We start from the raw sequence: 16,464 nt of genomic DNA on the forward strand, positions 1-16,464 counted from the left end.
TTGGAAGGGCTATACACCATTAACAAAACCATAGAACATATTCAAATGATTGATACATTTGATATGTCTATTTGATATACTAGTGGCATATTACATTCAGAGTAAATAAGACATCACACTACACATTTGTATATTAATTACATTTGACATTTTTTGGGACTACAGTACAATATTTTTTAAAGTAGAAACTCGTTTAACCAGCAACATGGACTTCTAATCTTAAATTGATACTTGTCATGAATTTGGGTTCTGTTAAGATGTTAATGTAGCACTGTTAGCCTAATTTTGTCTCGGTAATAAATATCCATGTCCCTCTTTGATTTTGTCTGTATGGGAACATTATACACATAAAAGCTTTTTCTATGGCCCCTCTGAGTATCTTTTGGACCATTGCTTCAGAGCTCTTTGAAGTGAAAACACACATGAATTGCACTTGGCAGTGGCTCAATTGAACAAAACATTGCTCTAAGACAACAGTCACAATTGATTTGGCACTTCTAAATGCCATGCTTGGCTTGAGAACGGAGGCCTCATTAACCCAAAAGCTAGCATATTTTTGATCATATCTCAAAGGTGGTTTATTCAATCCTCCCAATTTTTCAGGACTTTGTCAGTCGACTTGTCCCTAATATCAGTCAACTTGTTCCTAATAACTACACCAATATTTTAGATTTTCTGCATCAATATGGACTTTAAAAAATAATTTTGACCCCAGCCAAAAAGCATAAAATTCCGCTTTTAGTAATTTGATAAATAGCCAGGACCTTTGAATCCAGGTTTCTTTTGAGGCATAATGCCAGGTTATAAATATCATTGTGGACCTGTGTCAGTGATTTAGACCATAGACAGATCACCTACCAAGATAGAGCTCCCCAATTACACGCCTAAGATTCTAACTTTTCTATACAGATGTGCCATCTTAATTTGATCACTCTGCTGTTGTAGAGAATGTTCATGTGCAGCAGGAAATGCAAATTCTAGTTTATTCAAGGTTTAAAAAGGCTTCTAAAGTTAGTTAATTCCACTTTAAAATGTACGACTTGATTTATCCTAACACAAATGTACAGTGGTTGCTCAGCTAAAAGTTTTGCGATTATGCTGCGGGACTTAGATGTAATTTGTGGTTTAGTACGGTACCCTGTGTCACTACTTCATTGCTCCAGACCAGCGCAAGGGGGAGTTAGAGCACTGATTATTCTTTTGAGTCCCAAGGTGCTACTGTCTCTAACTGACAATGAATGGGCAACATAAACCAAATAGAAACTGATAATTGTGCACGACTTTCATTTAACTGAATGATGAGGATGAAGGAGGTGATTGAATTTAGAACAATACTCTAAGAATTGCGATTCCTCTGTCCTGTACGCGCACACCTGGAAAAATACACTTATTTTTTTGTTTCTACTTGTCAGTATTACTTACTAAAACTGTTGTTACACTAAGGTTTTTATTCTAAGAGAAACTTAGACTACAATTAGGGTGTGGAAATGTTAGGATTATTTTGCTCTTACTTTAGTACTGTAGGCTACTCCCGACCAGTTACCTTGTACAGAGCCTGAGTGGTGCAGCGGTCTAAGACACTGCATAGCAGTGCAAACTGTGTTGCTACAGATGCTGGTTCAATACCCGTGCTGGTTGTGACCGGGAGACCTATGAGGTGACGGTAGGTTTTTGGTTTCTCTCCCTCTAAAAACAGAAATAAATAATTCTAAATAACAAACTGGCTTTATTGATAAATTTGTAACAAAGTCTCACCCCATGTTCAAGAATGGCATTTTTCCTCACTCACTTTAGGTTATTTGAAAACTAAATCATCTCCAAAATATCGTTATTTTTTTAAACAAGCCATAGAATGTTGGTTGCAATTTCAGTTTAATCCACCAGAAAAGACAGAACAAATAATACAACAAATCTTGTGGTTAAACTCAAATATACTAATTGATTAAAAAAAACTTTTATCAATTGGAACCTTTAACAAGTGGAAGGGAGAAAAAGCATTATTATTATTATTAACCATGTTTTCCACAAGCATAGCAGGCTGTGAATTCTGCAAACAATGTTTCTAGGATGGGCTATTAGCAGCACAATATATATTGGTCATATTGATCATGGTTCCTGAGTGGCACAGTGGTCTAAGGCACTGCAACTCAGTGCAAGAGGCATCACTACAGTCCCTGGTTCAAAACCAGGCTGTATCACGTCTGACTGTGATTGGGAGTCCCATAGGGCGGCGCACAATTATTATGAATTATTTTAGAATTATATAAAAGCCCCTTAGATATTCTCACAGATCAGATTTGACCTAACGAAAAAAATGCCCCTTAGATATGAATTTCGAATCCTCCAATCCTCTAAATGTAATTATTGGTGGAGATTCCCCAGCTAGCACAGTGAATCTGGGCCGATTCCGGCTGAGAGTCGGGGAACTCAGCTGAGAGTCAGTCTCGTCTTTGGCAGTATTACTTATGGCTGGGATGCGGGGATTGAGCTCAGGCCGATTCCGGTGTAAATTATCTGGCCCAAATGTATTACTTGGGGCTCGGGCCGATTCCGGTGATAGTTATCTAGCCCAAATGTATTACTTGGGGCTCGGGACGATTGGGGCTACTCTCTGGCAGATGATTACACGGGCTAATTTATATAATTAACATTTCATTATTTATTTTTCCATATTTTCTCATTGTTTCTGTGATCAAAAAATATAATTAGCATTTCAATTAAATTCTTTAAGAGTCCTGTGTAGTATTTTAGTATTTTGATATTTTGTGCAAGGTAGTTGATAAGCATTAAAAACTTTGTGGATGGAGCCTCCTGAGATTCACAGCAGTCTAAGACACTGCATCGCAGTGCAAACTGCGTTGCTACAGATTCTGGTTCGAGACCCGTGCCGGCCACGACCGAGAGACCAATGAGGCGACGCACAATTGGCCCAGCATCGTCCGAGTTAGGGAAGGGTTTGGCCGGCTGGGATGTCCTTGTCCCATCGTGCTGTAGCGACTCCTGTGGCGGGCCAGGCGCATGCATGCTGCCACGGTCACCAGGTGTATGGTGTTTCCTCTAACACAAAATGTTTTTTTTGTGGATGGGTATAATTTGTATGTATAATGGTAGTATTTAAAATTACTAAATTGGGTAATTTTGTATACATTTATTTAAATTTGCATCGGCCAGATGCCGGCAAAGTCGGCTGAATTCCGGTAGATGGAAACAGCCCGATGTACTTGGGCCGATTCTGGGCAGTCATTCATTTTGATTCCGAGTCTGACACCTGATGCCGGGCCGATTCAATCAGTTCCAGCCCCCCAGAAGAGGGCCACTTCTGGGCCAATTCCTCATTGCTAGCTGGGTCACGTCATTGAAAAAATATTTTGTGATATACTGCTGGTCCTACCGTAGGCGACATAAGTCTCACTAGTGTTGAGTAACATGCTGTTTAAAGTGGCGTAGGTCTTATTTATTTAAAAAGCATATTGAAGTTAGAAGCAATAGACTACCCACGTATGGTCAACTATTTCAGCACCGTTTCACGCTGCTCTGAGACAAGCATGGGGACTGGTCTTGATAAATCAATGAGATGTCTATTTTCACTGAATCTCTGTTTGGGTATGGGTTAGACTACAATTAGGGTGTGGAAATGTTATGCTCTTAGTACTGTAGCCTACTCCCGACCGTCATGTTGAACAGTGCCATATTTTCCGTTCCATCCTGACGGAAACCCTGAGGGTTTCGTTTTTCTTTGAATAGAAACACCATAACATTAATCAAATTAATTAAGAAAAATTTCTTAAAACCAATCCCATATACTATGTTCTTACAAAAAAGCTTTTAAATTATCTAGTACAGCCAGTATTGAAGGCTATCAAATGCTTCTCAAAGATACTATCTGGTGGTCAAACTTGCACTAACTAGCATTAATGGTAACAATGGCTGACAATTAAATAACGTGCCATAGAATTCTGCGGCAGCCTGTAAGCTGTGCTGCAGTATGACGCAACTTTTAAAGAATTATAATTAATGGACATTTTTGTAGGGGATGATACAGTTGTTCTAACTGTATCAACCCCTACAAAAATGTCCATTAATTATAATTCACATAATAATTCACCTTTCCTGTTGCTGCAGGATTATTTTCTTGCTGTGAGAAACTGGTCAAATGAAGACAACATATCTGTTTCAAGTAGCCCATGACTGTGTACAAAAATGTATATTTGTGCATATGCGAACAAAACAATGGCAATGGTATTTGCGTTTCACAAAAGCTAGTGAGCTGTTTTAGAAAACGCAGGAGAGCAGGCAAAACCTCAAGGAATCCAGCATCAGGGGTTATGTGAGTAGGGTGTAGGAATGTTAGATTAGTCTGTTAATTTAAGATAAATTAAACTGAAGATGGTGGTTACTACTGGTTACAGACACAGAGGATGGCGAAATGTCCACCATGTTTTTTGTTTTCGTCAGAGCCCGGAGTTGGCGTATTGAGATTGGATGTATCAAGTTACAACTGGCACTCCTTCGATAGAGTGATAATCACTAGATAGGCATGCTAGTAAGGACAGGCGTAATGACTGTTTGGAACTTCTGTACTTTGTAACATGGCCAAATAGTGATGATCTCTGCCTGTGTGGTTATTGGAGATTATTGAATAGCTTCGACTTACATTTCATCAGATTGCAGATTTTTCCGAACTTATTATATATCAACAAATATCTAACAATTACTTGGTTTCAAAACAATATAGAGAATTGAAGGGATTTATTTAAATGTTTAGCCAACTGCCAAACATACAAATGTTTAGCGAACTGCTGTCTGTTTAGCCAACTTCTAAACATCAAAATATTTGTGAGAGTTTTTGTGTGTGTGTGTGTGTGTGAGAGAGAGATAGAAATAAATAGTAAAGAAAAAGAGATCACTCTTTAACTTGTTTGTGTTTCTGATATCATTCACTTGTGTTAACACATGGGACTACACTAGACCCCCAGAGTAGAGACCACTCACCTGACCGGCTGGCTACTCCATTAGCCCTCTCGCTGTCCTCTACTTGGCATTTCTTTTTGGCAATCTTATGAAGGATGGATGCCTTTTCTCTGAATTTTCCTGCAACATAACCATCAGGGAGTTAACTACAGTAGGGGACGTAAGCCCTGTGTCACCTTCACAGGTCCATTGCCTGGACTCAGGGCTCCTCTGCCTTTCTCATGGTTCCAGACCTATCTAAGTTCAAAGGAAAAGAACAGAAGCAAGTTTTCACATCACTATTCAAATTACAGTTTGAAGTCAATGTCATATAATGTACTAATGAGCCAGCAATGTCCTAGATGCATGCCAGTGGGAGCGAACACTTTATGAAGCATAATCGGTCACACCCAATCTATGGCCAGGTCTACTAAGCCTTTATGCTAGTTGAACCTAAATTTGTACACTTTTACTTTCTGGGGGCATAGCATTTAGTCTAAAAGATAGGACAAAACAGTTACATACAATTTAAGAGACTGATTAAGATATTGCACTTGATAATATCCATTTCAGAAAAATATTGTCATTGGTCAGTATGGAGAATTAAGTAAAACCACAAGTCAATATCGCTATCTCCATTGTGAGAGAAAAATTACGTATTTACCTGATTGATTTGATATTAATGGTTAACAATTAATACGTAACAAAAAGTAAGACATTTCTGTTCTACTAATGCTGTGTTTTTATGGTCTCCACTCTAGGTCCCTGAAGCTAATCTGGATGTATGGTCAAGAATGGGTTTTACTAGAGATATCTTAGGTTTAGAACAATCCCTCATTGTCTCATAATCATCCTGGCATCTGGGAAACTAAGCCAGGGTGGGGTTAAGACAACACCACCCGTGCAGATAACGACAGGATGAACCCAGAGTGGCTTATGTTGCCCCAATCTGCTTCGGAGGGGTGGAACCAGCCATGACTAAGCATTCCTGGTGTCAGCTATATAAAGAACTCTGCATTTCTGTGAAGGTTAGACTGCTCGGCCCAAATGTCAAGAGTGTTGGGTTGACTAGTCTCATTATTGCAATAATTAATCAATATTAAATAAAGATAATTGTTTGAAGAAATGCCAAAGTCTCTCAGTATGAATTTCCAGGACACCATCCATGGCTAATTTAGAAAAGGGCTGATTTTAGCTAGCTAGCCACCAGAGGACAACAACACAACGAGATGTAACAATTCAATTTTTTTTCTGTCAATGACGATTGGCTTTTGATGTGATTGGTCTGAAGCCAAATTCAAACTGGCTTCCCTTTACACATTTTTTTTTGGTGCTCAAAGACCAGTCACAGCTGAGCTCACTCAGTTTAGATCAACGCTGATTGGCTAGCACCTAACACTTAATTTTGACCTGCACATCAATAAAGCTGCGGTATATTAGCAGGTGTAAAAGCTGAGTTTGCTGGAAATATCCATTATTGCATGAGAATAAATGTATGCTTAATCCGAAAATGTGGATAGAGGCGCAGTATGGAGGGCGTGACGCAATTGTGGAGCCTCCAGAGGCACGCAGAGGCCAAATTGAGCTCCGTACCGCATCGCCATGCACCTCTAAAATATGGTAACAATACGGAGGGCTCCGTATAGCTCTGCATTGACATGATTGGTTGACGGAAGGTGAGGGCGGGAGACCCTGTATAAACACAAACTCACTTCCTTGAAAACTTCCTTCAGACAGCTCTCCAGGCAGTGGACCTGTGTGGCTCAATCGATAGAGCGTGTCTTTTGCAACGCCAAGTGTTTTGGGTTCGATTCCCGCTGGGGCAACCCATACGTAAAATGTATGCACACGTGACTATAGTGCGCTTTGTATAAAAGTGTCTGCAAAATGGCATATATAGCGCATTCGGAAAGTATTCAAAATCTTGACTTTTTCCACATTTTGTTACGTTACAGCCTTACTCTAAAATTTGTTAAATCGTTTTTTCCCCTGATCAATCTACACAAAATAACCCGACAATGACAAAGCATTTTGCAAATGTATAAAAAAAAACTGAAATATCACATTTACTTAAGTATTCAGACCCTTTACTCAGTTATATGTTCAAGCACCTTTGGCAGTGATTACAGCCTCTGGAGCAGGTTTTCATCAAGGATCTCTGTACTTTTCTCCATTCCGCTTTCCCACGATCCTGACTAATCTCCCAGTCCCAGCTGCTGAAAAACATCTCACAGCCATGATGCTTCACCGTAGGGATGGTGACAGGTTTCTTCCAGACATGACGCTTGGCATTTAGGCCAAAGAGTTCAATCTTGATTTCATCAGATCAGAGAATCTTGTTTCTCATGGTCTGAGAGTCCTTTAGGTGCCTTTTGGCAAACTCCAAGTGGGCTGTCAGGTGCCTTTTACTGAGGAGTGGCTTCCGTCTAGCCACTCTACCATAAAGACCTGATTGGTTTTTACATTTAAGTCATTTAGCAGACGCTCTTATCCAGAGCGACTTACAAATTGGTGCATTCACTTTTTTTTTCAAATTGGTGGAGTGCTGCAGAGATGGTTGTCCTTCTGGAAGGTTCTCCCATCTCCACAGATGAACTCTGAAGCTCTGTCAGAGTGACCATCGGGTTCTTGGTCACCTCCCTGACCAAGGCCATTCTCCCCCGGTTGCTCAGTTTGGCCGGTTGGCCAGCTCTAGGAAGAGTCTTGGTGGTTCCAAACTTCTTCCATTTAAGAATGATGGAGGCTACTGTGGTCTTGGGGACCTTCAATGCTGCAGAAATGTTTTGGTACCCTTCCCCAGATCTCTGCCTCGACACAATCCTGTCTCTGAGCTCTACAGACAATTCCTTTGACCTCATGGCTTGGTTTTTGCTCTAGCATGCACTGTCAACTGTAGGATCTTATATAGACAGGTGTGTGCCTTTTCAAATCATGTCCAATTAATTGAATTTACCACAAATGGACTCAAATCAAGTTGTAGAAACATCTCTAGGATGATCAATGGAAACAGGATGCACCTGAGCTCAATTTCGAGTCTCATAGCAAAGGGTCGGAATGTAAATAAGTTATTTCTGTTTTTTATTTTTAATATATTTGCAAACATATCTAAAAACCTGTTTTCGCTTTGTCATTAAGGGGTATTGTGTGTAGCGGTCAGAACTACATCACACGTGTTACTGAAGTGGTCGTGAATGCATATATGGGCATGCTGCATACATGTGCGCTTGTTATGGGCATGCTGCATGAAAGTCAGTGCACGCATATTGGTCATACTTTCAATCAGGCTAGTGCATTTCAATCAACATGAAAGCATCCAAGGTCAGCTAATTCGTCAGGACTGCTGTGGTGAGTCATCGAATGTACCTTGTCACTATGTGTGACCTTCCAGCGAAATCATTAACTGTCCAACAGCAACCCAGTGCCACAGAGCTCGCCACCCTCTTTCTCTTTCCGCTGTCTGTAGCAATCAACACCCTTGCTCGGCACACACATTCGTTAATACATTCTGACACACTGATATGGATCACACACCCTCCGCGTCTGCTGCCTCTAGCCCGACTCACCATTGGAGGACAGCCCTTTCCCAGTTATCATTATTACATTATCTCTCTTTGGCTACTCGGTTTTCTGACAGTGACGCCTGTTATGCAATTCCAGGGTGGATGAGTCACTCCACTTTGCCAAAATCAGTGACGTAAATCTTACTTGCATACTCGGTTCCGTTCTCATTGCAGATTGTGGGGATTCCGAGAGTGTGCGGAGGCATGGCCGATTTTGTGTCTCCAAGATGAAAGAGAGAAAGGACTGATGTGATGTTCCAATGTTTTTTGGGGGAGTCTGTGTGTGTGTCCTTGCGTATGTTCTTGCAGGCATGTTTGTGTATATCTGTTAACGTGGAAAATAGTCAGATACCCATACCAATCTTCTATGGTCAATGACAAGGCCCTGGGGCTGAAAGTAACCACAAACGAGGACAGTGCATATCCACTCACAAGCAGATCTGTAGTTGGAAAATAACTTAGCACGGCCCTTCTGCCTGCTAAATTACAGTCAAATTTTGAACCATCAAGCAAAACCCTTTAGAAGATCTAAAAAGAGTGGATGAAAAATCTCACAAACTTTTCAATAACTGTATGGTTGACACTACACATATTAACTTCAGCTTGACACATTTTTCATACTATTAGACAAACAAAACACAATTATACACGTTAACAAATGCTATCAATCAAGAAACACTAAAACAAGAGTTAAATACCTCTGAGCACAAAGATCAAGAATATATCATGTAGATGTCCAAACAAAGAGCATTGGAAAATGATTTGCACTTATGTCAGTGAAATCTCGTAGAGAGGTAATCAAACAAGCAAAAGCATACATAATCACAAAATAATGAAGCATAAGTCAAAATAATCAAAATGGAGAGAAAAATAAAACAGATGGGAAAAGTGACTCAAAGAATCTTCCTCGGTCATTGTTTGATAATATTTTAGTTTTCCATAAGTCCCAAGTTCTACAACGTTACAGTAAAAGACAAGGGTAAGGCAATGACAGAAATGGAAAAGGTCAAGAAATTCTGAAGGTTTAGCATCACACACACACACAATACAAAAGGACAGTAAATTCTCTCTCACACCAAGACATCACTGTATAAGTGCAAAACCAAGCAGCAAGGACTACGAAAAAACGATTGAATCCTACTTTGAATTAGCAACATTTTCGTATCCGAGATACATATGCAGTAGCTACATGTTCAATCTAGTCGGTGGTTGCAGAGATCTCAATATAAACTGAGTATACAAAACATTAGGAATGCCTTCTTTTTCCATGACATGAACTGACCAGATGAATCCAGGTGAAAATGATGATCCCTTATTGATTTCACTTGTTAAATCCACTTCAAATCAGTGTAGTAGATGAAGAGGAGGAGACAGGTTAAAGAAGGATTTTTAAGCCTTGAGATAATTAAAATGGATTGTGTATGTGTGTCATTCATAGGATGAATGGGCAGGAAAAAATATATGAAGTGCAGAGTATGGTAGTAGGTGCCAGGCGCACCAGTTTGAATTTGACAAGATGGTGTTCCTAATGTTTGGTATAGTTAATGTACATAGAGGCTGTAAAAGGGGTATAGCATCTCAAGAAATTATAGACGTACTAATTTCGAAAAACAAATGTATGTATGTGTATATATGTATACAGTATGTACAGTTGAAGTCAGAAGTTTACGTACACTTAGAATGGAGTCATTAAAACTCGTATTTCAACCACTCCACAAATTTCTTGTTAACAAACTATAGTTTTGGCAAGTCGGATAGGACATCTACTTTGTGCATGACACAAGTAATTTATTCCAACAAATGTTTACAGACAGATTATTTCACTTATGTATAATTCACTGTATCACAATTCAAGTGGCTCAGAAGTTTACATAGACTAAGTTGACTGTGCCTTTAAACAGCTTGGAAAATTCCAGAAAATGATGTCATGGCTTTAGAAGCTTCTGATAGGCTAATTGACATCATTTGAGTCAATTGGAGGTGTACCTGTGGATGTATTTCAAGGCCTACCTTGCTTGACATCATGGGAAAATGAAAATAAATCAGCCAAGACCTCAGAAAACAATTGTAGACCTCCACAAGTCTGGTTCATCCTTGTGAGCAATTTCCAAATGCCTGAAGGTAACACGTTCATCTGTACAAACAATAGTACGCAAGTATAAACACCATGGGACCACGCAGCCGTCATACCGCTCAGCAAGGAGACGCATTCTGTCTCCTAGAGATGAACGTACTTTGGTGTGAAAAGTGCAAATCAATCCCAGAATAAACAGCAAAGGACCTTGTGACGATTCTGTAAGGAACAGGTACAAAAGTATCTATAGCCACAGTAAAACGAGTCCTATATTGACATAACCTGAAAGGTTGCTCAGCAAGGAAGAAGTCACTGCTCAAAAACTGCCATAAAAAAAAGACAGACTACAGTTTACAACTGCACATGGGGACAAAGATCGTACTTTTTCGAGAAATGTCCTCTGGTCTGATGAAACAAAAATAGAACTGTTTGACCATAATGACCATCATTGTGTTTGGAGGAAAAAGGGGGAGGCTTGCAAGCCGAAGAACACCATCCCAACCGTGAAGCATGGGGGTGGCAGCATCATGTTGTGGGGGTGCTTTGCTGCAGGAGGGAATGGTGCACTTCACAAAATAGATGGCATCATGAGGTAGGAAAATGATGTGGATATATTGAAGCAACATCTCAAGACATCAGTCAGGAAGTTAAAGCTCGGTCGCAAATGGGTCTTCCAAATAGACAATGACCCCAAGCATAGTTGTCTTGAGATGTTGCTTCCTGGAAATATCCTTGAAATACATCCATAAATACACCTCCAATTGACTCAAATGATGTCAATTAGCCTATCAGAAGCTTCTAAAGCCATGACATCATTTTCTGGAATTTTCCAAGCTGTTTAAAGGCACAGTCAACTTAGTGTATGTAAACTTCTTGACCCACTGGAATTGTGATACAGTGAAATATTCCAATACAGTGAAATAATCTGTCTGTAAACAATTGTTGGAAAAATTACTTGTGACATGCACAAAGTAGATGTCCTAACTGACTTGCGAAAACTATAGTTTGTTAACAAGAAATTTGTGGAGTGGTTGAAAAATGTGATTTAATGACTCCTACCTAAGTGTATATAAACTTCCGACTTCAACTGTATAGATATATTTACACACAGCAAAGATCAGTTCTCTTTTCTGTAGCGATGAGTACTGAAAAGGGCATTTACAATGAGCATTTGCTTTTTTTAGATCAATCTAGCGAAGTGTTTTGATTCTTATGTATATAGAGAAGAGCCACTCTTTTTGATGAATTAGCCAGGAATTAAAAGCTGCAGACACTGCTCCACTGGAAAATCCAGTGTTGAGGACACTGCAATAAATAGAATCTGACACATCAGGATGCTTTGTCTGGAAAACCGTGCTTCTTTCCCTTACTGAAAGTATTCTATCTCGCCCAGTCATCAGAATGAATGAGTCAGCTGTCTAAACGTATTTGTAACACGTGTAACTATGAGAAACCAAAATAAAACAAAATAAATTACATTTTGGAATGCATATTCAAATGTGCAGGAGGAACCTTTACTAGAAAGGTTCCTATCCAACTGGTGCAGAGTGGATGAGATGGACACTCATCCAAATCAAGAGTTGTATTTGTTTATCTGTGTTTAAAAGTGTTTTGAGAGGCTTCTATAATTTGAAAAGGTTCTGTGGAAATGAGACCTTATGAGTCCATTTGAGTCCTACTTCCAGGAAGTGGAGAGGTACAGGTGATGGAGTTGTGAAAACAAAGAAGCAGCTAAATTATATCTGGGTCTATTAAGGCTGGGAAAAGGGAGCTCAGTGTTAAGTTCAAGTTGATAACCTCCCTAATGGTGTTGTCATCCACTGTTGCCACTTATGGAGAAATATACCTTAACAAAATCACTCCCATGTTTGTTTGCCCTTTGTTACAGGACATAATAACTTTTAGCTGTTTATCAAATGGCTTTTTGTCCTTGTGGCATGACCTCTCTGCTGCATTTTTTTTTTTTGCGTCATGAAAATGAGTCTGTACTGGAGCAGAAAGCTTTTAACATTGATTCTTTCAACAGCCAGCCATGAGTTGGGGGGGTTACATAACTTTGTCAAGGCCCAATTATTCATCTAACTATTTATGTGTGTGGTAGTAAAGGCACTGAATGGCTGTAGCAGCAAGACTCTGCAGTTGTCCTAAAACAGTTTTCCTAAAACTGATTCAGCTACGTGATAAAAAGTCCCAGCCGCGGTGGTCGTAAGGCCGTAGAGTGTTTGTGTACGGATAAATTGTCATGCTTGTATACTAGTATGAAAGGTTGTAGAGAAGTAGTCCATGTAGTGGAATCAAATTCCGCTCACTTCGCAGCCGTGCGTGTGGTTAATACAGCCACAGAGAAAGTCAATAACAGTGGTTTCAATGGCCAAGGTAAGACAAAGACACAGGGAGGAAAGGGCAGTGAATTGGTCCCAAGGCGCAAGGCATCAGAGCCCTGTTTTAGGTGTGGGGCTGTTGGTCATTGGAAAAGGGAGTGTGGGATGGTACGGGAGCCTACTGCACCCACTGCCTTTGGAGGGAATACTAAGATGCAGGCATTTGCAGCATTAATAGATGAGCAGCGGTGAACTCTTGAAGGCAGCAGAACAGGAAAACTTCACATAGGGCTGGCTGGTCTCTATACGTTCGATTGTGGTTCGGCGAGAGGATCATTTTACATGGCGATGGGTGTGGAACCTATTTTGGGGTTGGATAAGCTATGCGAAATGACAGGGGAATGGATTCTAAAAGGTAACAAGTAAGAATTGGCACAGCCAAACACAGGGCATTGAACATCCAACGGAGATTGGTTATAGTATATGCCGTAACCATGGGGATGCATTAAAACACAAATGATTAATCAGTGGGGGGATTACAGTGGACTCCTGGTGAACAAAAGTTCTCATGCTTTGTTTTGTCTGTAATTAAAATGTTTGTGTTGCTGATTAAGTTTTAGCATAGTGAATACTAACAAAATTTACATTTTCTCTTCAAATCAAATGTTATTTGTCACTGACAACAGGTAGACCTTACCGTGAAATGCTTACTTACAAGCCCTTAACCAACAACGCAGTTCAAGAAATAGAGTTTAGAAAATATTTACTAAATAAACTAGAGTAAAAAAAAAGAAGAAAAAAAAGAAAATGACATTACCAATAACGAGGCTATATACAGGGGGTACCAGTACCGAGTAAATGTCTGGGGGTACAGATTAGTCGAGGTAATTTGTAGTGACTATGCATAGATAATAAACAGCGAGTAGCAGCAGTGTAAAAACAAAGGGGGGATAACAGTCTATGACTTGGCTAACTGGAGTCTTTGACAATTGTCTGGGCCTTCCTTTGACACCGCCTAGTATATAGACGGTGGAAGCTTGGGCCCAGTGATGTACTGGGCCGTATGCACTAACCTCTGTAGCGCCAACCGGTCAGAATGCTCTCGATGGTGCAGCTGTATAACTTTTTGAGGATCTGGGGACTCATTCCATCTCTTCAATATCTTCAATATCCTGATGGGGAAAAGGTGTTGTCGTGCCCTCTTCACAACTGTCTTGGTGTGTTTGGACCATGATAGTTTGTTGGTGATGTGGACACCAAGGATCTTGAAACTCTCAATCAGCTCCACTTCAGCCCGTCAATGTTAATGGGGGCCTGTTCTACCCTTCTTTTCCTATAGTCCACAATCAGCTCCTTTGTCTTGCTCACATTGAGGGAGAGGTCGTTGTCCTGACACCACACTGCTAGGTTTCTGACCTCCTCCCAAGAGCTGTCTCATCGTTGTCGGTGATCAGGCCTACCACTGTTGTGTCATCAGCAAACTTAATGATGGTGTTGGCATTGTGCTTGGCCATGCAGTCGTTGGTGAACAGGGAGTACAGGAGGGGACTAAGCACGCACCCTTGAGGGGCCCCAGTGTTGAGGATCAGCGTGGCAGATGTGTTGTTGCCTACCCTTACCACCTGGGGGCGGCCCATCAGGAAGTCCAGGACCCAATTGCAGAGGAAGGTGTTTTGTCCCAGGGTCCTTAGCTGAGTGATGAGCTTGGTGGGCACTATGGTGTTGAATGCTGAGCTGTAGTCAATGAACAGCATTCTCACATAGGTGTTCCTTTTGTCCAGTTGGGAAAGGGCAGTGTGGAGTGTGATTGAGTCATCTGTGGATCTGTTGGGGCGGTATGCGAATTGGAGTGGGTCTAGGGTTTCCGGCATGATGGTGTTGATGTGCGCCAACTAGAAAGAGTGTGCCCTCAGGCCTGGAGGGAAGCTAAAGTAATTCCGCTACCCAAGAATAGTAAAGCCCCTTTTACTGGCTCAAATAGCCGACCAATCAGCCTGTTACCAAACCTTAGTAAACTTCTGGAAAAAAATTGTGTTTGAACAGATACAATGCTATTTCACAGTAAACAAATTGACAACAGAATTTCAGCATGCTTATAGGGAAGGACACTCAACAAGCACAGCACTTAAACAAATGACTGATGATTGGCTGACAGAAATTGATGATACAATTATTGTGGGGGCTGTCTTGTTAGACTTCAGTGCAGCTTTTGACATTATCGATCATAGTCTGCTGCTGGAAAAACATATGTGTTATGGCTTTACACCCCCTGCTATAATGTGGATAAAGAGTTACTTGCCTAACAGAACACAGAGGGTGTTCTTTAATGGAAGCCTCTCAAATATAATCCAGTTAGAATCAGGAATTCCCCAGGGTAACTGTTTAGGCCCCTTGATTTTTCCACTTTTTACTAATGACATGCCACCGACTTTGAGTAAATCCAGAGTGTCCATGTATGCGATGACTCAACACTATACACGTCAGCTACTATAGCGACTGAAATGACTGCAACACTCAACAAAGAGCTGCAGTCAGTTTCAGAGTAGGTGGCAAGGAATTAGTTTGCCCTAAATATATACATCTCCTGCAGAGTGTGATTAAGAAACGTGACTCGATTTTTGTACGGTTGGATACTCTTCTAACGCCACTAATCTCTCCCCCATTCCTAACTGCCAGCAAACACTTGACATATCTCCCAGAAGATTGGGACTGAGTGACTATAAAAGTAAAGTGTCAGAAGGTTGCTGCTTATCAACTGTTGGGACCCTGTAACGAGGATGTTCACAAATGGGTGGGGTGTAGATCAGCCTTGGGATGAGAGATGTGTACCTAACCTGAGAACAGGGAAGTATTATCCACAGATACCGACTGTAGCAGAACATAGGATATCATTGGAGATGTTGGTATCTAGAAAACCGGTATGAGTTGGGAGACAGGTAGGGAGTATCTGAACGTTTCAGTCCTAGATTTATCGGTGAACCACAAAGGCAACTGTAGATCAGGAGACAGATTCAATGCAATAGCTATTCTCACGGCAGTCACTGTAGCGGCAGCAACTGAAGGAGCAGTAGTAGTGGTGAAGGATGCTCGAACATGTCACCCTCCCTTGGAGAGGGGGTGACCTTGACAATTTATTGTTAAAACGAGAGGCTGCCTGAATCTTTAATTTAAAGACCCTTGCTCCTCTTGGTCTCAACGTAGACTTTGAAGCCATTCTTGTGATTATTATGATTTTGCTATTGTAAATGTTTGTAGGCCTATGTAGCCAAATTGTATCTATGATCGTATGCTATCCATTCATGTTTTGGTATGTTATTTTTTATATCTGACAATTAACCAATGTTATCAGGCCACACCCGACCATATTTACAGACACCTGTGTGTGTCCTTTGACACTATACAAACTAGTCACCCCGCAGTGTTTGTCACTATACCCAGATGAAGACAGCTTGTGTGTTGAAACATTGGATATTAGGTTGTATCTGAGCTCCTAGAGTGTGCGGCTCTCCTTACATTTTTTAAGGATTCTGTAGTAACAGCATGGAACTAGACTATGGCG

General features: G+C 40.6%; 1 protein-coding gene across 4 annotated transcripts in view; it reads right to left on the reverse strand.

Annotated features, from left to right (window-relative positions):
* LOC106609072 (sodium/potassium/calcium exchanger 2) overlaps positions 1-16,464 on the reverse strand; it is a 209,352-nt gene that overhangs the window by 15,370 nt on the left and 177,518 nt on the right. For all 4 annotated transcript variants that reach the window (XM_082977564.1, XM_014207462.3, XM_014207461.3 and 1 more), the window contains one exon: positions 4,993-5,091. In XM_082977564.1, coding sequence (XP_082833690.1) covers positions 4,993-5,091 — 99 coding nt within the window. The remainder of the gene's footprint in view (positions 1-4,992; positions 5,092-16,464) is intronic.

This window comes from Salmo salar, chromosome 07, assembly GCF_965601325.2.
Source record: "Salmo salar chromosome 07, fSalSal1, whole genome shotgun sequence".
Lineage (NCBI taxonomy): Eukaryota > Metazoa > Chordata > Actinopteri > Salmoniformes > Salmonidae > Salmo > Salmo salar.